Below are 20,393 nucleotides of genomic sequence, written 5' to 3'. Positions count from 1 at the left end.
TTCCCTAGCAATTCTCCCTAAACCCCGAACCCTTAAAATTGACCTCAGAAGATAGCTGTGCCTGTAATTTGCAAAGTACTACTCCCTCCTTCCCCGTTTATAAGGCATGGTGGAACATGACACGGTCTTCTAAACAACACTTTGACCATTTATTTATCATATATTATATCACTTTTGATTATAAACTTATAATCATTGTAAAATATATTTGATTATGAATCCAATCATATGAAATTTGCATTATAAAAATAAAAATTTAATAGTCAAATTATTGGTCAAAGATGACAAGGTTTGAATCTTGATATACGTGTATGCCTTATAAACAGGGAAGGAGGGAGTAGTTTTTAAATGTTACTTTTGACCCTTCTTTTGTCTTGTGATAACAAGTACAGAATCATAAACAACTCGTTGTAGCATCTCTACCTGTCAATTTCTTCAGGTCACCGCACTCCCTGATTCCGACCCGATTTTCGATCAGATGACAAGTGATTTATGAGCGTCCAAAACTCATAAGAGGTACATCCAGCAGCCGTAGTTGACCTTGAGAGAAAAAGAATAGCATTAAGTCGTTGTAGCTTTGGATTAATTAAAGGAACAAAAAAGGTGGTTACGTTGTATACTGCATCCTGTGCTTCTTTTAGGCCCCCAAGGGGAGTTCAAAAATATAGTATTTTACATGGGAAATGCTGAAGTCAATGAGGGGGCAGCAAGAGCCTTACACTCAGTTGGAGCAAGTGCAAGGATCAGATAAGGAGTTGACAATACGCTGAAGCTTGGTTTGTGGGAAGAACTGATTGATGGTGGTTCTGAACTGAAATACAAGTTTCAGAATCAATTCAGAATTCCCGAGTCAACAGTACATATAATTGGGTAACAGTTTCTGAACCCACATCCCGCTTCTGAACTTCTGATCATTCAGTAGCGGTTGGAGCTCATGAGCTTTCACTTGTTGACGGCATATGTTATAGTTGGAGCTGAAGTTCCACTGGTTATTCTCATGCCTGATAGTGATCTCAGTCCACAAATGATTGCTGTATATTTCTCTCATTTCGCATGTTATATTTCAAATCCAGTCTTCCTTTCGAAAAAAAATATTCCAAATCCAGTTTGTTTCAACAACATAAGCACAGTTTTTATCATTAATTTTGAAAAAAAGGAAGTTTTACAAAATTGTTGGGAACGAGAAACTAAAATTGTAGAGCTAGGTAATTATGTTTGAAGTCATTCAATAATTTATAATTCATGTAAATGCAGAACTTTCATGATGCAGTTCTAAATGTTTCGTAATTGCGGACATACAACAATTCGACTGCTTCTAGCAGGTCTCCTCATGCCGTTGATGTCCCATGTGCCTTTTGCCAGTGGGTGTAAAATAGCAAATTTTCGACACAATATGTTGTGTGTTGACTTGGCTAGGTTCAATTCATATGAAGGCACCTCAAAAAAATCAAAAAAAAAAAAAACCGGCAGGAGCTCTGTCTCCTTTCTCCCTGGTATAGAGTTAGGGAACCGAGGAATATTTTCGGTTGCTCGTAGACTAAACAAACTCAAACTGTTGTACAGAACGTGAGCTTAAGATCAGTCTGGATATGCCCAGTTCAAGTTATATGTCCTTCTGGCATGATTATTAATCAACCAAACAGATGCTTTTTCCTTTTTTAAACAAATTTCACCTCAACTGGGGACTTTAACATTTGCACTACCATGGAATTGGAACATTTCGAAATCGGGAAACATTTCCGACATAGTGCACCAAAACTCTTCAATCCAGCTCCATAAGTGACAGACTTTTTGCATTGGTGTCATATGATACTGCATCAGTTAATATGCAGAAAATGAGGCGATAACGTTCCTTATTGTGAAATGTTTAAAAGTTTCCAAAGGACTTCTGGACGAGGCACCTTGCTACCTAGACCGACACAGAAGCGTCAATGATTCCTCAGAAAGACGTGAAGGCCTGAAACATGAGTAGCTGTGTGTATCTCATGAAATCTGGGCAGGCTTCATAGTGCGATGCATGAGCCAGGTACACAAGAACTTGTAAGCAGTGAATCCCAGCTCGTCAGGACAAAAGGTGATGTATTCAATTTAGAACATATATCTACAGAATCTATAAAAGCATGGCTTATCATCGACAAATTGAACTGGTCGGCACCGACATTAACAAATATTACAATTTCCACAACAGCTGCTACTCGTTTTCCACAAGCATATATGAAGAACTCCAATTGCTGACCTCAAACAGTAAAAAAAAAGTGCACATTAGTGTGCACCACGACAGACCTATCTCCAAATCTGCCAGGGGGATCGTTGAACCTACAGCTGGGAGATATCCCAGCTAGAGCCAACCATTCAAGTTTCAACGACTCTTGTTATCATTGCACAGTTGGGCAGCATAACAGCACAGTTATCAAAAGGTTGGTTACAATTGTTTTCCCAATTTTCAACTAAACTAATCTCAAGGTTTTCTTTTGGGATATATGAAATGCTGTCAAGTATCTGAGAAGGATTCAGTAGTGTTGGGGATTGGACCTTCGGGTCAAGCCCTCACCCTCGGAAATGCTCCTTAACTCGTTTGCAGGGCCCCAACGAGAGAAAGCCAAGCATACCGAATGTATCGGATGAACACTCAGAAGCGCAATCTCAAAGATCATGACCTTCGGGGACGAAGGATATCACCTTCGGTAGGCCGAAGGTGACGGATGGCTGCCCAGATGCGCAAGCGTAAAGACCAATACCTTCGGTGAAGAAGAATATCGCCTTCGTCTGGCCGAAGGTGACGAATGGTTGCTCAGAAGCACAAGTTCTAAGACCAGGACCTTCGGGTAAATTGATCAACTTCGGGAACGAAGGTGACGGCTGATTGCTCGTTGATGGAATCTTCATGGCTGTGACTCCCGGAGGTCCCCGAAGGAAGTGAAAACCTTCGTCGGTTGTAGATATGTGTGTGAAACGTGAATATGTGAGAAGGTCGGATTTGTACACCTCTCGAATACGAGAGAAGGTCGGATTTGTACACCTCTCACCTTGTAATTTTACCCCGAAGCCGGCTAGAAGTGAGCTGTAAATGAGTTGGGAGGGGCCAATTTAGGAAAACCTGGCCGAGGGCTAGGAGTATAAATAGCCCCCTCTCTCCACAATGTAAGGGGTTGAATTTTTTGACTATTATTGGAGAATTCAGCACCTATGTTTATTGCCACCTTCATACTGTTCATGCTCCCTGTCTGGGCGTCTAAGAAGCTAAGATCCCAACAGTGGCGCCCACCGTTCCAGCACGAAAGACAACACACGATGGCCCCAGCGAAGAAGAAAGCCACCGCCGGCACCTCAAGCACCTCCACTGAGCCTGGCCGTACCCTCGATGGCCCTCAACCGCAGCACGAAGGAGCCAACCCACAAATTGAAGACATCACCAACGAAGCTGCTCTTCATGGAGATCCAATTGATAACACTGAAAACACCGAAGCTCATCAACTCACAGAAGCAGCACTCAATCTCAAGGCCCTTGAAATGAAGAAAAAGAACATCGAAGCTCAGCTTGCCACCAAAAAGAGGGCACTGGACTAGGCAAACAAGCTAGCCGAGGCCAGACGCAGGCTAGCAGAGATGGAGGCAGAAGTTGAGAGCTTGCAGAGGGCATACCAAGAAATGCCCGAAGGTTCCTCCCAGCAAGAAAACCGTGTCATCCTTCAGACAGCCTTCGCTCACAATGAAAACCAAAGGCCACCACCGGTCAACCTCCCATTTGACCCGACCTCGCCGCTCTCGGTCGCTCTGCAGCAAACTTCATGGCCGCTCGGCTACAAGCCCACACAGCTCCCCAAGTACAACGCTACAACAGATCCAACTCAGTTTCTCATGGCCTACGAAGCAACCATTGCCTCGGCCGGAGGTGACGACTCCACCATGGCCAAGTCCTTCGTCATGGTCTGCGAAGGTTCTGTGGCCAACTGGTACTCGTACTTGCCTCCGCAATCAATCAACAACTGGTATCAGCTGAAAGGAAGGCTCCTCCAGAACTTCCAGGGCTTCAGAAGGCTCACTAACAACACTGTGAAAGACTTCAAATGCCCCCAGCATGACCGTGAGCCTCTCTATGACTACTTCCGGAGGTTCATCCAAAAGAAGGCTCAAATTCCAAACTTCCCAGAGAAAGATGCGATAGAGAAATGCATCGAGGGTCTCCTGCCTGGCCAGCTTGCTTCCCACCTCATAAGAGAGCCTCCGAGGACTCTAGAGGAGCTTTATTCAGAAGCAGAAAAGTACGCAAAGTCAGACACCGACCACCGTAGAAGGGTCGAGCAAAGAAGAATCATGTGTCAGGCAGAAAAATACAATCAGCAAACATGGCAGCTAGAGAAACAGCCAGCTCACCAGCTCATCTTACCTCTGGAACCTTCGCATGAAGATGAGGATCAGATAACCTTTGATCCCTTCATGATACCGCCAGAGTCAGAACCTAAGCACTCAAACGACAAGCAACCTTCGTCCGGAGCACGGGGCAGAGGTCGCGGCAGAGGAAGGGGCCGAGGTCGTGGACCTTCGTGCAGGCCCAAAAAATTCTTCTGTCACTTCCACGGGTCTGACTCCGACCACAGAACAAACAAATGCCCGGAGAAGAAAAAGACACTCGACAGAATTGAGTCCGAGAAAAAAGCCAAGCTAGTTGGGCACACGACATGGCCTCAGACTCCACAACCTCCCCAACAAATACAGTGCACACAACCTTCGTTCGTTCCACCTCCCGCATTTACCCAAGCATACTGCCCACCAATGTTCAACTACAACTACAACCACAACTGGCAACCGCGGCCAAACCCGCAAACACAACCCAGTCAGCCCACCACCCAAGCTCAACCAACACAAGAGCAGCTACCACCACCCCCAGCCCACCCACGGAAGCAAGAAAACCAAACCACAAATGGCCAACCCGCGGCGTTGCCAACCTTCGGAATGATCATGCCCATCTCCGGAGGATCCACCCTGGACTTCGAGAACAAGAGACAGCGCAGAGACTACTTCAGGCAAGTCCACTGCATAGTCTCCGAAGGTCCAACAAAGAGAACCCAGTGGTCACACTCTCCGATCACCTTCTCCGAAGAAGATGTCAACCTCATCAGCTACCTACACACAGATGCTCTTGTCATCGAGGCAAACATTCAGGGCTGGAGGATTGGCAAAATACTGGTCGACACTGGCAGCTCTGCAGACATCATTTTTTCTGACACCTTCGACAAGATGGGCATCGACCGAAATCTGCTTCGGCCTTCGGATATCCCTCTAATAGGTTTCGGAGGAAAGAGAGTGAATGCAATCGGCAAACTATCGTTTGTTATGTCCTTCGGAGACACGGCCAACGCAAGAACAAAGCACATCACCTTCAACATGATAGAGATGCCGTACCCATGCCGCGCAATCCTAGGAAGGGGGACAATCAACAAGTTCGAAGCTATCGTCCATCAACTGTACTTGAACATGAAGATTCCAGCTCCCGCGGGGGTCATCACCGTCCGTGGAGACCAGTAGCTCATGCGGCACATAGAGCGGGGATACACCCCAGGCCAGAAAAATGTCCACAACCTTCGGACTGAATCCAAGCCTGCCACCTTCAAGGAGCAGCAGAGAGATAACGACAAAACAAACTTCGAGGAAGACTGCGAAGTCAAGAAGGTCCCCCTAGACGTACATCTGCCCGACAAAATGGTAACCATCAACGCAACCCTCGAGCCCGAGGAAGAAAAAGAGCTTCTTGAATTTCTTCGCAAGAATCAAGATGTTTTCGCATGGTCCGCTAGTGACCTACGGGGCGTCAGCAGAGATATCATTGAGCATCGCTTGGATATCAACCCAAACATCAAGCCAAAGAAGCAGAAGCTTCGCAAAATGGCAGATGAAAAAATTGCAGCAGTCAAGGCCGAAGTCCAGAGACTGCTAGATGCAAAAGTTATCTGAGAAGTCAAATACCCAACATGGCTGGCAAACACCGTGCCGGTAAAAAAGAAGAATGGCAAGTGGCGCATGTGCATCAACTTCACTGACCTCAATAAAGCCTGCCCGAAGGATGACTTCCCGCTGCCAAGAATCGACAGGGTTGTCGATGATGCGGCAAATAGTCAACTGATGTCTCTACTGGATTGTTTCTCCGGATACCATCAGATTTGGATGAGGAAAGAAGACGAAGAAAAAACAAGCTTCATAACCCCCTTTGGCACCTACTGCTTCGTGAGGATGCCCGAAGGATTGAAAAATGCCGGACAGTTTTTTTCAAGAATGTCTTTGGTGGTCCTGGAGCACCAACTCAGAAGAAATGTTCTGGCCTACGTTGATGATATTGTAGTAACCAGTTCAATAAGAGGCAATCATGTGGCAGACCTGGCTGAAACCTTCGCAATCCTAAGAAAAGCAGGCCTGTCCTTGAACCCTAGCAAGTGCATCTTCGGAGTTCACAAAGGAAAGGTGCTAGGATGCCTTGTGTCCACCAAAGGCATCGAAGCAAACCCTGACAAAGTAAAAGCTCTCTGGAACATGGAGGAACCCAAGTCCATCAGGGACGTACAGAAGCTCACAGGGCGGATAGCAGCCCTAAATAGATTTATCCCTTGCTCTGCTGACCGAAGCCTTCCATTCTTCAAGGTCCTTCGCAATGCAAACAAATTCGAGTGGGGACCCGAGCAAAGCGAAGCTCTCCAAGCACTCAAAAACCATCTCCAGAACATGGTTAAAATGACCTCACCGGACCCGAAGGATGTGTTGCTACTGTACATCGCGGCATCCTACTCTGTTGTCAGTGCAGCACTCGTGCTCGAGAGAGAAACTGAGGGGAAGAAGAAGCAGCTACCAGTTTACTTCGTATCCGAAGCTCTAGCTGGCTCGAAGCTCCTGTACTCAGAGCTAGAGAAAATCGCATATGCGGTAGTCATGTCTGCTCGAAAGCTTCGACACTACTTCGAAGCCCACAAGATAATCGTAGTTACAGATCAACCTCTGCATGACCTGTTCAGCAACAGGGAGGCCTCAGTCAGGATTGCCAAATGGGCTTCAGAACTATCTGAGTTCTACATAGACTTAGAGAGAAGAACAGCCATCAAGTCACAAGTATTGGCAGACTTCATTGCCGACTGGACATCCCCAATCTCCAAGGAGGAACCATCAGCTGAAACCTGGATCGTGCACTGCGATGGAGCCTGGTGCACCGAAGGAGCTGGAATTGCTGCAATTATAGAATCTCCTTCGGGAGCAAAAACAAGATACGCCGCACGGCTAAGCTTCAGCAACCTTGAATCATCAACCAACAACACAACCGAGTATGAAGCCTTGCTCCTGGGCCTCCGCAAAATGAAAGCACTTGGCCATCAAAATTTCATAGTCAGAACAGATTCGAAGGTCGTCAGAGACCACGTCGAAAAAGGCAGAGGCAAGAAAACCAGAACTAATCGAGTACCCCGATGCCGTCAGAGCCATGGAGAAGCATTTCAAAGGCTTCGACATCGTACATATCCCGAGGCATATGAACGACGAAGCTGACAAACTGGCAAAAGCAGCATCTAGAAAGGAACAATTACCTTCGGATGTATTTTTCGAAGAAATAACAGAACCTTCAATCAAGCCGAAAAAAGAAAAACAAGTTTCAGTCATCTCAGCCGAAGATTGGAGAACTCCTATAATGGAGTACCTTCGAGGAAACATCGAGCTGCCAAATGAGAAAGAGGAGAAAAAAAATGTTCTAGAGAGCGAGAGGCTATATCATCTCCGAGGGAGAGTTGTTCAAGTCAGGCGTCACCAACCCATGGTTAAATTGCATCTCGACAACCGAAGGAATCGAACTCCTCAAGGAAATTCACTCCAGATTTTGTGGATCACACATTGGCTTCAGACAACTTGTCTCAAAAGCCTTTATGCAAGGATTTTTCTGGCCAATGGCGCTGAAGGACGCTCAGCACATAGTGAAAACATGCCAAGCATGCCAAATGATGGGCCTGAAGTCCTCTAAACCTTCGGAGTCAACTCAGCGGATACCTCCGATCTGGCCTCTTCAAAGATGGGGAATTGACCTAGTTGGACCTCTACCCACAGCATAGGGCAATTACAAATACGTAGCAGTTGCTGTAGAGTACTTCACAAAGTGGATTGAGGCCAAGCCACTCATCAACATCACATCAGAAACAATCAGAAAATTCTTCTGGCAGAACATCATCTGCAGGTTCAGGGTCCCAAGGGAGATCACTGTCGATAACGGCAAACAATTCGATTCACAACTCTTCAAAGAATTCTGCTACAGTTTGGGCACGAAGGTAATCTTTGCCTCGGTGTACCACCCGCAATCCAACGGGGCCGTTGAAAGAGCCAACGACATCATCTTCGGCAGCATCAAAAAGTGCCTGTTTGATCAGAAAAAAGGCAAATGGGCCGATAAACTCCCGAAGGTATCTGGTCCCACAACACCTCAGAATCAAGAACAACCAAATTTACCCCATTCAGGCTACTCTACGGTGCCGAAGCAATGACACCAGAGGAGCTCAAAAACCGAAGCCTAAGGGTAACCCACCAAGTTGAGGCCATCCCCTCGGATGACAAAGACCTCATGGAGCTAGACATCCTACAAGCCTCGGAAAACCTAGAAAAGTATCAGCAAGAAACCACGAGGTGGAGGGACAAGAAGGTCGTAAAAAAGAGCATCACAGTCGGAGACTGGGTCCTAAAAAGAAAGCCAAACGCCGAAACCTCCGGCAAACTCGAATCCAAGTGGGAAGGGCCATTTCTAGTAATTAAGAGCAACAGGCCAGGGTCATATCACCTGTCTGACGCCGAAGGCAATGAGCTGCAGCATCATTGGAATGCAGACAACCTTAAAAAGTACTACATTTAAGATTGTAAAAAGGCCGCATCGCGAAACTGTAAGCGAACGCAGACCTTCGCAAACTCTTTCAGTTCTTTTTACTTTGTAAAAGGACCGTACTCTTTTCCTCACAGGGGGAAACTCCACAACGGAGGTGAGGTTTTTGACGAGGCGGACCCATTGTAAACCATTTCAATGAAATGAACTTCCCTCAAACAAAGTGTCACCTTTGCCTAAGCAGCCCAAATGGCAAGCTTCGGCAAGCATCTACATGCTACCAAAAACAATAAGTTAGCAAAGTATACATAATCCATAAACTTTGCATACTTATCCAAAACAACGCCAAGGGGCTTCGACCTTTTAAAGGTCAGAACCAAAAAACCTTCGGCACAAAATGCACAATAAGTGCAAAAACAACGCCAAGGGGCTTCGACCTTTTAAAGGTCCGAACCAAAAAACCTTCGGCAAAATAGGCACAAAAAGTGCAAAAACAACGCCAAGGGGCTTCGACCTTTTAAAGGTCCGAACCAAAAAACCTTCGGCACAAAAGGCACAATAAGTGCAAAAACAACGCCAAGGGGCTTCGACCTTTTAAAGGTCCGAACCAAAAAACCTTTGGCAAAAAAGGCACAAAAAATGCAAAAACAACGTCAAGGGGCTTCGACCTTTTAAAGGTCCGAACCAAAAAAATATTCGGCAAAATAGGCGCAAAAAGTGCAAAAACAACGCCAAGGGGCTTCGACCTTTTAAAGGTCCAAACCAAAAAACCTTCGGCAAAATAAGCGCAAAAAGTGCAAAAACAACGCCAAGGGGCTTCGACCTTTTGAAGGTCCGAACCAAAAAACCTTCGGCAAAATAGGCACAATAAGGACAAAAAGAAAGCCAAGGGGCTTCGACCTTTTAAAAGTCTGAAAAAAAAACCTTCGGCACAATAGGCACAATAAGCGCAAAAAAAACGCCAAGGGGCTTCGACCTTTGAAAAGGTTCGAAAAAATGACCTTCAGCAATAAAGGGGGGTTTCGACTGTTAAGACGAACCGAACAAAAAAACCTTCGGCTAAAGAAAATGCCTTCGGAACGATCGAAACATGGATGCCGAAAAGGGGGAGACGTTTTTCAATCAAACCCCTCGGCATCAATCTCTCGATTCAAACAATAAAAAGAACAAAACCCACCGAAGGCAACAGCGCGCAAGAAAGGGAGGAGACGTTTTCTCAAAAAATCGAAATTTCCTCGCGTTGCCTAGGTGGTAAACAAATAGTCAATCAAAGTTCTACAAAAATGTCTCCGGGCAACAACTTGTTAGGAAGGGGGGAGACGTTTTTCCAAAACAAAACCCTAACGAGCGTTGCCTCGAAGGATACACATAACAAGGCACCTCGAAGGGTGCACAAAACACGGCACCCCGAAGGATATATTCAAAGAGTCATCTCCAAGGATGCACCAAAAAAAGCACCTCGAAGGATGCACATCACAAGGCACCTCGAAGGGTGCACAAAACACATCACCTAGAAGGATGCATTCAAAGAGTCATCCCCAAGGATGCACCAAAAGAAACACCTCGAAGGATGCACACCACAATGCACCTCGAAGGGTGCACAAAACACAGAATTCAAAGAGTCATCTCGAAGGATGCCCGCACAAAGGCATCTCGAAGGATGCACACAAAGAGGGAGCCCGAAGGATACACAATAAGAAGCCCCGGGAAAGGCAATCCCCAAGTACATACACATCGAGAAGCAACGCGAAGTTAACATTCGAACGAAAGAAAAAAGATTACAATGAATCACGTCCGGACCAGAACAAGTATTCTGCAACGCTGCATCCGGGACGAGCAAGGCTGAAAGCCTCCCAGCTCATCGATACCCTAGCATTGTTCACGCCCTGCAGCATGGGAATATTTACAAACAAGTTCTAAAGCCCCCCAAAACAAACACCTACAAGCTAGTCTTTACACCTGAGCTCTCGGCGATCTGTCCGCTTCGCGTCCCGAAGGAGACCTGCTCGCTTCGTGTGTCCCATCGACCACTGAAGGCTGATCAGGATTTAATTCCTGCACAAATGACAAATTTTTACCACAAGAAAGCCAAAAACCAAAAAAATTCAGAGCCATCTGAAAGAAAGCTTACCCCTGTCGCAGCAGCCGCGAGGGTCCTAACAGCGACCTTCCCCGAAGGCTCCCAGAAGCGCTCGAAGTACGCAATCTTGACATTCTGAATCCTGTCAACCTCTTCGGACAAACCCTCGTAGGGAACGTACTGAAAACCCCCTTCGATCTTAGAAAGGTCGACGGCGCCGGCACGGAGAAGGTTCCAAACAAGCCTCTCAAAGGAGACGGACGCCGCGTTATCATTTGCAACGTTCATCACCTCCCCGAGGCCCTCGAACTCCGATAGCAGCTAGCCCAAAAGTTGAAAGAAAACTTGGGGACCTTCGGTCGGTTCAGGCAAGGGCAAAGGCTCCGCTCCAAGGGCATCAAGAGCCTTCCTGTACTCTTGGTACACCGCGTCGGCCCGAGCGGCTACCTCCGAGAAAACCCCCTCGAGCTCCACCACCCTAGTCTGAATCGACTCCAACTCACTAACCTTATCCCTAAGAGCTTTCTTCTCATTGGCGTCATCCTCTACCGTCTTCCGAAGGTTTTCAAGAACCTTCTCGTTGTCCCTCGCTGCCGCCTCCAGCCTGGTACACTTCCCCTTCAATTGTGTGTTCTCATCACTCAGAGCGAGAACCTCCGCCTCAGCCCGCCGTAGCTTCTCCGACAGGCTCAGCTTCTCAGTGGCGCTCTTGACCCGAAGGTCCACGTCCGCCTTGGCCTTCTGCATCAAAATTCGGCTAGCGTGGGCAAGCTTCTTGCTCAAGTCGGCCACGATGAATGCAGCATCAGAAGTGGATGTTTCTGCCACAGCTGCATTAAACTCTAAATCAAACACAAAATGACCTTCGGGGACACCAAAAATTGAACAAAAGCTAAACAAAATAAAACCCCGCATTACCTTTCTCAGGGGGGAGAATCCCGGTCCGGCCAGGCCCTTGCATCAACGCCAAAAGTTGCTTCATCGACGCAGACACAGCTGCGAAGGAAATAAAAAGAGGGACCCTATAAGATCACAAACAAACCAAGAGCTGTCAAAACCAAGGAAACGAAGCTTACCGGCTTCATCGAAGCCCAACCCCTCCAGAACATCCACCTCCCTATCCGTAGGTAGAGCCGAGACTCCGCCTGGGAAATCCCCGCCCTTGAGAGAGAGCAGCGTCTCACCAACCACGATCTCCCCCTCCTCGGCACCCGCCACAAGGGAAGGTGTGGCGACCGCCGTCGTCATCGCTGCATCCTTCGGGACACCAACCACAGGCCCAATAGGCCTAGGCTCAGGCGGCTTCGAAATATCCGCATGCTTAGCCCCAGTCTTGACAAGACTCTGAATCCTCCGGCGTTTCGTCATACCTTCGGAGGACAGTGAAGGTTAATCAGCGCTCTCGCCACCTCAACCCGACGTCCGGAACCAAAAAGCATGGTCTCGTACTCATCGCTAAGATCATAACGGGATCTAAAAAGCCTCCCCTCGGGAACTACAATCTCCCCGCCCACAGTCCCCATGAGCTCTTCCATGAATGAGGGCGTACCGCTATCGCCCGAAGAAACCTCCTCATCTTGCGCCTTCCTCTTGGCGCTCTCAGCCCTCGCAACAGAAACCCTCGTGCTCGAAGGTTGCCGACCACGCCCGCGACCTCGCGTGCTAGTAGCCCCGGAGCTCCCCGCCTCCTCCACCTTAGCCTTACCTCTGGACTTCGACCCAGGAACCTCCGAACCAACGTTCCCCGGCGGAGTCATTCTTGGAACGGCATTCGCCGGCACCGGCCGAGCCTCGTAGGCCACGCCCATCTCAGCCAAACACCGGTTCAACCGAAGGTTATCGCCGCACACCTCCACCAAAGAATGATACTCCTTTTTGTTCCAAGGACCCAGTATCTCCGCAGCCTGCCGCTCTAGCTCACCCAAAATAACCTCGTCACTGGAACGTTCGGACCTTCGAAGCCCAAAAACCGGAAAAGTCACATCATACTTCAAACCAGCAAAGCGCTTGCGCTCGAACCTCGACGGAGACCAACCAGCAGCCAAAGGCCAAACCTTCGCAGCCAGAAATTCCTCGACAGCATCCCTGCCACCGCAAACTTGGCAAGCCGTCATGAAGGCCTCCAGACACGATTTGAAACCCGGCCCATGCTTGCTGAAGGCAGGCTGATAGACGTGATCGAACATCTCAATGTCCGAAGCCAGCAGATACTTCTCCTCGACAGAACATTCGGGATCAGGAAAGCCAAACTTGGCATAAAACCAGTATCCCAACCAGTTCCCCTCCCACTTGTTCTTATAAGCTGTCGAGAGCATAACCTTCACTAGGCCGGTCCTTTTGTTCGGCTTGCGAGGAACGAAGGTGCAGCAGCCGTTCTGAACCTCGCTAAGCTCGGCATCATCATCTACATAAACATTACGAGGCTGGCAGTGCAGCTGAAAAAGCCTACAAAAAGCATCCACGGGCACTTCCCCTCCGAAGGTCCGCACCACCCACAAAAACTTGGCCAATGCAACAATCCCGTTCGGGGTAAAGTGGTGGAGCTTCACGTTAAATGGGTCCAAAACATTCGGCACAATTGGATCCATCGGAAGCCTAAGCCCCGCTGTAAAAAAAATCCTTAAAGACCACAACCTCGCCGGTCTCCGGTACAAGAATCATTTCGGCCCCCGGAGGTCGACAAATACCCTCGGCGAAATAGCCCTTCGAAACGTAGAAGTCTATCGTGCTCTGAGAAACGACAGATGGCTCGAAAAGCAAAGTCTTACGTTTCTCCGGAGCCATTAGTTCCGACACGTCCGCGGACACCGCCGAAAGACTTTCGCTGGACTGCTGCTGCTGAGAAGGCTGCGAACCACCCGCCTCTCCTTCGGCAGCTGGACCAGAGTCTGCACGAAGAACCGCCCTCTTAAGGAATGCCATATCTACACAAAAACGAAGAAAAGCAAATTAGAAAAAAGGGTTCAAACGAACCTTCGATCAATCTCGCTGTTTGCTTAGTACGAGCCATGAACCACAAATCCACTTACACCGAGGAAAATGACCAACTTGACCACGCACGATAACGAAACCTTCGAAAGAAACGCTTAATAGTGGAAAGCGCCGAAGGTAAGCAAAGCTCGAGAGGGCACAGAATTTAACCCCCCTCCACTTATATAGGCGAGGGAAAGTAACAGTACCAACAGTAAAATCGAGGAGTCGGCCGCCCAAGCGGCGCAATAGGAGCACAACACATAAACCACCAAAACTGACTGTTGCAGCCGACAGTTTGGGAGACGTTTTTCCTCGGGAGCTTCCCGAAGGTTACTTGCAATCTTCTTTTCAACGCGGATTCGGACCATCGGCTTCGGACCTTGCCCTCGAGGGGCTACTGTTGGGGATTGGACCTTCGGGTCAAGCCCTCACCATCGAAAATGCTCCTTAACTCGTTTGCAGGGCCCCAACGAGAGGAAGCCAAGCATACCGAATGTATCGGATGAACACTCAGAAGCGCAAGCTCAAAGACCATGACCTTCGGGACGAAAGATATCACCTTCTGTAGACCGATGGTGACGGATGGCTGCCCAGAAGCGCAAGCGTAAAGGTCAATACCTTCGGTGACGAAGGATATCACCTTCGTCCGGCCGAAGGTGACGAACGGTTGCTCAGAAACACAAGTTCTAAGACCAGGACCTTCGGGTAAATTGATCAACTTCGGGAACAAAGATGACGGCTGATTGCTCGTTGATGGAACCTTCATGGCTGTGACTCCCGGAGGTCCCCGAAGGAAGTGAAAATCTTCGTCAGTTGTAGATGTGTGTGAAACGTGAATATGTGAGAAGGTCGGATTTGTACCTCTCGAATACGTGAGGTTGGATTTGTACACCTCTCACCTTATAATTTTACCCCGAAGCCGGCTAGAAGTGAGCAGTAAATGAGTTAGGAGGGGGCAATTTAGGAAAACCTGGCCGAGGGCTAGAGGTATAAATAGTCCCCTCTCCACAGTGTAAGGGGTTGAATTTTCTAACTATTATTGGAGAATTCAGCACCTACGTTTATTGCCACCTTCATACTGTTCATGCTCCCTGTCTGGGCGTCTAAGAAGCTAAGATCCCAACAAGTAGCCACAGATCAATGATGGTGCTCATGTTCAAACAGCAGAAGCTATAGTGCAATCAGACATATCTGCTTGAGTTACCCATCAAGAGCACCTAATTCCTTCATATCTTCCAAGAATGCCATATATGAATCATCAATGCTTGGCGGCTTGGGTGCTGACGAAGATGGCTGGACATCACTTCTTATAAGGGTCACTGAAGGCTTTGAAATGGATGGCGATGATGACTGCTGCTGCTGCTGCGCCTTTGGTTTTGGTTTCGGGAGGGCGGATTCTCTCTTGACCCGAACTGATGCAGGCACCTGCAGATAATTTAAAGCAGAATGAGCAAATTGTATTACAACTATTTTAGATCAACAATGTGAAGGTGGTTAACGTACCATAGCCGTCAGCTCAGGAGTGTGCTGTGCCAATGGTCTCTTGACAACTGTTGGGGCTGCTGACTTCACATATGATGGCTGCTGAGGTAACTGAGGCCTTGGTCCAAAGGCAGCAAACTCTTCTGGATGCATAGGGGGTCCTGGCAAAAATGGAGGCCTAGGCATCGGTGGTGGACCAGGAAGTACGCCATATGGTGGCATTGGCATCTGAGATGGGGGTAACCCTGGAGGAGGTGGAGGAGGCCTGGCAACTCCAGGAGCCATAAACTGTGGCCTTGAATCTGGTGGCGGTGGCGGAAATCTCATGGCTCCAGGAGCTAGCATATCAGGTTGCGATGGGGGCCTTGGTGGTAGAGGTGGCAAATTTGATGATTGTGGTGGAGGTGGTGGTGGTAAGATCCTTGCAGTGGTATCTTGTTTAAATCCAGGAGTATCCTTTGAAGTGCCAGCAGCTTCCACGTCATTTGATTTTGGTGGCAACCCAGGCGGTGGAGGCGGTGGAGGAAGGACAACTGAGGGCTGCAAAGAAGGCTATATCAGACTAGTCACAAAGGCCAGCATCCAAACAATTTAAATCATGAGGATTATCAGTTCAGTACATTAATAATAGGATTACCAAGTTAGAACATTGCCCTATTAAAGAACTCTACTAAATATACACAAGAGATCCAAAGTAGGCACCTGAGCAGAATCTGTCATGCTCTCGTTTGCACCAGATGACCTCTGCGGTGGAGGCGGGGGTGGTGGAAGTAGTGTATGACCTGATGCAGGTTCTCTTGGTGGTGGGCCCGGCGGAGGCGGAGGTGGCGGCGGTAAGCTTGGCAGTGCTGAGTCACTGACAGGCTTAGGTGGTGGTGGGGGCGGTGGTGGGAGTGGGGGCAAAGGGAAAGGAGCAGATGGATCAATGGGTTCTGAGGTGGCTGGCAATGGTGGCGGCGGTGGAGGGGGTGGCAGGGTGGATGGACCTGCTTCAGACTCTGACATGGAAGATGTGGCCCCGGCGTTGGATGACGAAGGCAGTGGGATCCTTGGTCCTGCATGTCAACCAAGAAATGAAACTGAGAAAAACCTAGTGATGATCACTAAACTGTAAGGACATTAAAATGAAAGATTTACTAGCTAAAGAGAGGTAAAGATTATTAACCTATAGATGATTTGTACATGGGAGGTTTTCCAGGTGGTGGTGCTCCAGATGGATTTAAGGTTGGATGATAGTAAACAGAGTCCTGTAATACAAACATGGTAAGTATCTATTCAAATATTCAAAAATCTTTTAAAACAACTCCACATCTTATAAATAACATAGCATACCTCAGGTTTAGGATTAGCTCTATCATCTTCCTCTGCTGCAGGCCGCCTCTTTGGTGGAAGATGGCTGGGGGAAAAGAAAGGTAATTGAGTAATAGGAATAGTAGCATTGCGACCTATAATAGGATGAGTATCAGTAAGGCTCACCCAAACATAACCGGCTGCTCACCCTTCTCTTTCATTTTCTGTTCATATTCCTGGCAAAAATCATGAGAAAGTAATGAACTTTTATGTCTGAATTAGCAAGAAATTTACTGCTATGTCGCCCTTGCCGTAGTTACCTAACTTAGTGCAGAACTTATGTGTCAAGCTTAACTGACAAAAAATCACTTTTATTATAACAATGCATAGCTAATCAATACTATCATCAAAATCCTTGTAGTCTAAATCTTCCAATGTCGAGAAATCAAAACATTCAGTCAATAATTGCCATTGACACTGAAAGCATAAAGTGGAACTAGATGCTTATTAACAGCATGGTTTATTTTACCAAAATCATTCGAAATAGCACTTTCCAATATCCTGGTATTCTTACAAAGAACAATGGTAAAAGAATGTAAAAAATCATTTCAAAAAATGGATGCCAAGAACCAAGAATACCTAGCACAGCTAATTTGCCAGGGTGTTGACAAGAAACATGTTCTGAGTAGGATGATTTTTTTTAAAAAAAAGTGCATAAAGCCTGGACTTCTGAAATAAAAATACCTTTCGTTTCTTAACAATAAGATTATATGTATCCTCTAGCTGTCTTTTCTTATGTTTTCTAGCCTTGTCAAGAGCACCATCAGCCTCTGCACCAACAAAAGAAAAAATAATTTCAGGATTGACAAGCGCTAGAGTAGATAAAATTAATCATCAGCGCTACACTTCCACATAGTCCCCACAAAGCAAGCAAATGTATCCAAATATGACAGAGAATCCGTGCACTGAAAAATTACTCGAAGAATGCAACTAACAGAGGCATGGTGTTATAACTTATAATTTTAAAAGTACTCATGACGAATTAAAAACGAAAAATCTGTCCTAATAATTAATAAAAAAAAAGGCGTACCCAGTGCCGTAGGCTTCCCGCATTGTGCTAAAATATAAATATAAATTAATACAAATATAAATTGTAGCTGAGTTGTAATCGCACAGATTAGAATGCTCAAGAATGAACCATTAGATTTTCTATGCTAAAATGACTATCAGGGTCATAAGACTCATGGGAAACTAGAAAATGAAATGAAACGCCACGTGTTAACAGAGAAGATAAAAACTGAAAGAGGCGAACAAGAGGCAAACATTGCAAAATATAATGCTTCGTGAGGTCACGGTACATACATATAAGGTAACTCCGTGCTAATACCCTATGATGCCTGAGGTATACAACTGTTTCAACAATATAGCCATACTAGAAACACCAGAACAGAGAGATAATTAGCCAACTGCATGAGTCAAAATCACTGGAAATTTGAATGGGAACTAAGTTAGGGATAAAGCAAATAGGACATAAATGTACACCACTGATGAACAATAATAAAGATAATGATATCTTTACCTACCAAATGAACCATCTCATCACAACTAGATTATTAGAATAACAAAAAACATGAGATATGCATAGAAAAAAAAAGGTTCATGAAAGTGAATAATTGTTTTTGCAAAAGATCACTTTCTGATTCATTGTTGTAAATGCAGGTAGATAAACTTTGATTTACTTACTCATCTTCTCCAATTTCTCAATCTGCTCCCGTATAGCCTCTGGATCCTTTTTTAAAATACCAACCTCCCGCACCTTCTTCCTTTCTTTTTTGTTCTGGAAGATAAGTGCGAAAAGAGAACATTTAGATGGCATGAATTGGTAAAGAAAAATAGCAATATACCACATTTCATATGAGTTCACAACAATCGCAGGCAGTTAGCTTGTTCACTATGCGAAACAACATTGATCATCTACCTGAACACATAGCTACATGTTCTACCAAACTTCAACCACCGCTCTGTCCTTTAAACACAACATCCTAGGAGCAAAACACTGATGCCTTTTGGAGGGCTTACTATAGTAGAAGTTCCTGCAGACAAGTTTTGCATTCTCATGATATTTAATACTTGTTGAGTATGACATTTGCCTCACCACGAGCACAAACCAAATGTACCATGCGCTGATGCCTACCAAACAAATCAAGGAACTCCTATATTTCACATAAGATAGCTCAATCCCCCTAATAGTTAATTCGACAACAAAACGAAACAAAATCACCAGAACATACAATTCACAGTCAAACTGCCAAAATACAAGTACCATTCAACAACTACAGTTATGTATTTGGTTCTTCTGCGGCATTTAAGATCCTCAAATTTAACATGCATCGACAAAAAAACTAATCTAAATAAGCATCTTGCACGGGATAGGACTTTTCCCATGCCAAATTACTAGGTTATAATGCTTCAATCCTCTGTAGCAAGAACTAAATCAGAAAAATTTTGGGGCTCCGCGGATCAGACAGACCACCAATCCACGAAGCTACCGTCGCACCCCGGATAACCCTAATCGACCGGAAACAAAGCCTAGCGAGTCAAACCACCAGCACCATCATCGCGATCGCGGACCGAATAGGGCGCCCGCACCGAACCAGCGGGCGTCGCGGGGAAACCCTAGGGTTGGGCGGGGGACACTCACCCGCTTGAGCTCCTTCTTCCGCTGCTCCTTGCGGAAGGCATCGGTGGGGTTCATCACCTTGCCCCCCTTGGTCGTCTTCATCTTTCCCGCCTCCTCCTCGCCCTCCGGCGACGGGCGGCGGCGGCGAGGGGCTCACACCCGAGCGGAGCGAGGGGAGGGGGCGTCCGGCGTGGGATCCGCCGCGACGGGGTTAGCTGTTGTGGCTACTCGGCCAGACGGTCGGATTGGACTCGATTAATCCAAAGCCCAATCGAACCGCCTCTTTCTTTGCCTCCCCCGGCCGGGTTGATCCACCAGGCCCAGCCCAGACCAGCCCTGGTGTGTGACTATTTTTCTTTTGGGCCGTTGGAATGCCTCGGACAGAAAAGGCTTGAGAAAAAAGCCCATTCATTCGAGGTGATGATGTTGGCGCGTACTGGAGAGAGTGATCTCTACCCTTTTTGGGATGTTTCATCCTTGCCTAACAAATCCCATCATTTCGATACTAGCGAGAGGAACGTAGAGTGGCTGTAGGCAATTATTACGGTGGTAGTACTAAGGACCTTCCGTTATCTGCTCTCTTGTGTACAAGATAAAGTTTGCTACGCTTCTAATGGATAGATTAAGAGAGTACCCATTTGTGGAAGGTGAATGCGCATTCGAGACAATATTGTTATTTTAAGCTCTTGGTTATTCATGTTGGTGATCAACCGGCTGATACTACATGTTTTCATGCATAATAATTAGACTATCAGGGAATACTCTTTACATGTTTGTGGAGAGAGAAAATGGTGTACCACATAGATACTTCAGGTATGTTAACTATTAACCTACACAGTGCCCCTTGTAGGATATATAGAGAGAAAATGATGTACCACGTAGATACTTCAGGTATGTTAACTCATGTAGGATATAAATGTGAGGCCGTGTTTGGAAGGCAGGACTTTTGAATTTTAAGGAGCTAAACTATTTTTACTTTTACCAAAAAAAACCCTGTGAAATTTTAAGCGTTTTGAAACGGCCCCTAAAAAGTCCTTAAGCCTCCATTATAACAC

General features: G+C 46.6%; 1 protein-coding gene across 4 annotated transcripts; it reads right to left on the bottom strand.

Annotated features, from left to right (window-relative positions):
• Positions 1–2,351: 2,351 nt before the first annotated feature.
• LOC120659618 (protein EARLY FLOWERING 5-like) lies at positions 2,352–19,576 on the bottom strand. Of its 4 annotated transcripts, none has more exons than XR_005669120.1 (10): positions 19,360–19,576; positions 18,402–18,495; positions 17,403–17,488; positions 16,845–16,894; positions 16,701–16,764; positions 16,534–16,615; positions 16,071–16,423; positions 15,390–15,908; positions 15,017–15,311; positions 2,352–2,517 (listed from the first exon to the last, which is right to left on the bottom strand). XR_005669120.1 is itself a non-coding variant. In XM_039937816.1 (9 exons), exons 1-9 carry the CDS (start codon positions 19,438–19,440, stop codon positions 15,087–15,089), a joined length of 1,554 nt encoding a protein of 517 aa, XP_039793750.1. In that variant the 5' UTR covers positions 19,441–19,576; the 3' UTR covers positions 14,846–15,086. The 4 variants fall into 4 exon arrangements, 2 of the variants coding, with proteins under 2 accessions (XP_039793750.1, XP_039793751.1); XR_005669119.1 differs by lacking the exon at positions 2,352–2,517 and adding an exon at positions 10,570–10,888 and having other exon boundaries at positions 10,965–15,311; positions 19,360–19,564; XM_039937816.1 differs by lacking the exon at positions 2,352–2,517 and having other exon boundaries at positions 14,846–15,311.
• Positions 19,577–20,393: the final 817 nt, after the last annotated feature.

This window comes from Panicum virgatum, chromosome 2N (genome assembly GCF_016808335.1).
Source record: "Panicum virgatum strain AP13 chromosome 2N, P.virgatum_v5, whole genome shotgun sequence".
Classification (NCBI taxonomy): domain Eukaryota; kingdom Viridiplantae; phylum Streptophyta; class Magnoliopsida; order Poales; family Poaceae; genus Panicum; species Panicum virgatum.
Note: the sequence above shows the minus strand (reverse complement) of the source record. Positions and strands in the feature narration are given on the sequence as shown.

What these genes read in the sequence shown, in the direction of transcription:
- LOC120659618 (XM_039937816.1), bottom strand. Translation starts at nt 19,440, where the DNA reads ATGAAGACGACCAAGGGGGGCAAGGTGATGAACCCCACCGATGCCTTC. An exon ending in CATGTACAAATCATCTATAG is followed by an intron (nt 16,424 to 16,533) that starts GTTAATAATCTT and finishes GTTGACATGCAG; the next exon opens with GACCAAGGATCCCACTGCCT. An exon ending in CTCCTGAGCTGACGGCTATG is followed by an intron (nt 15,312 to 15,389) that starts GTACGTTAACCA and finishes AATTATCTGCAG; the next exon opens with GTGCCTGCATCAGTTCGGGT.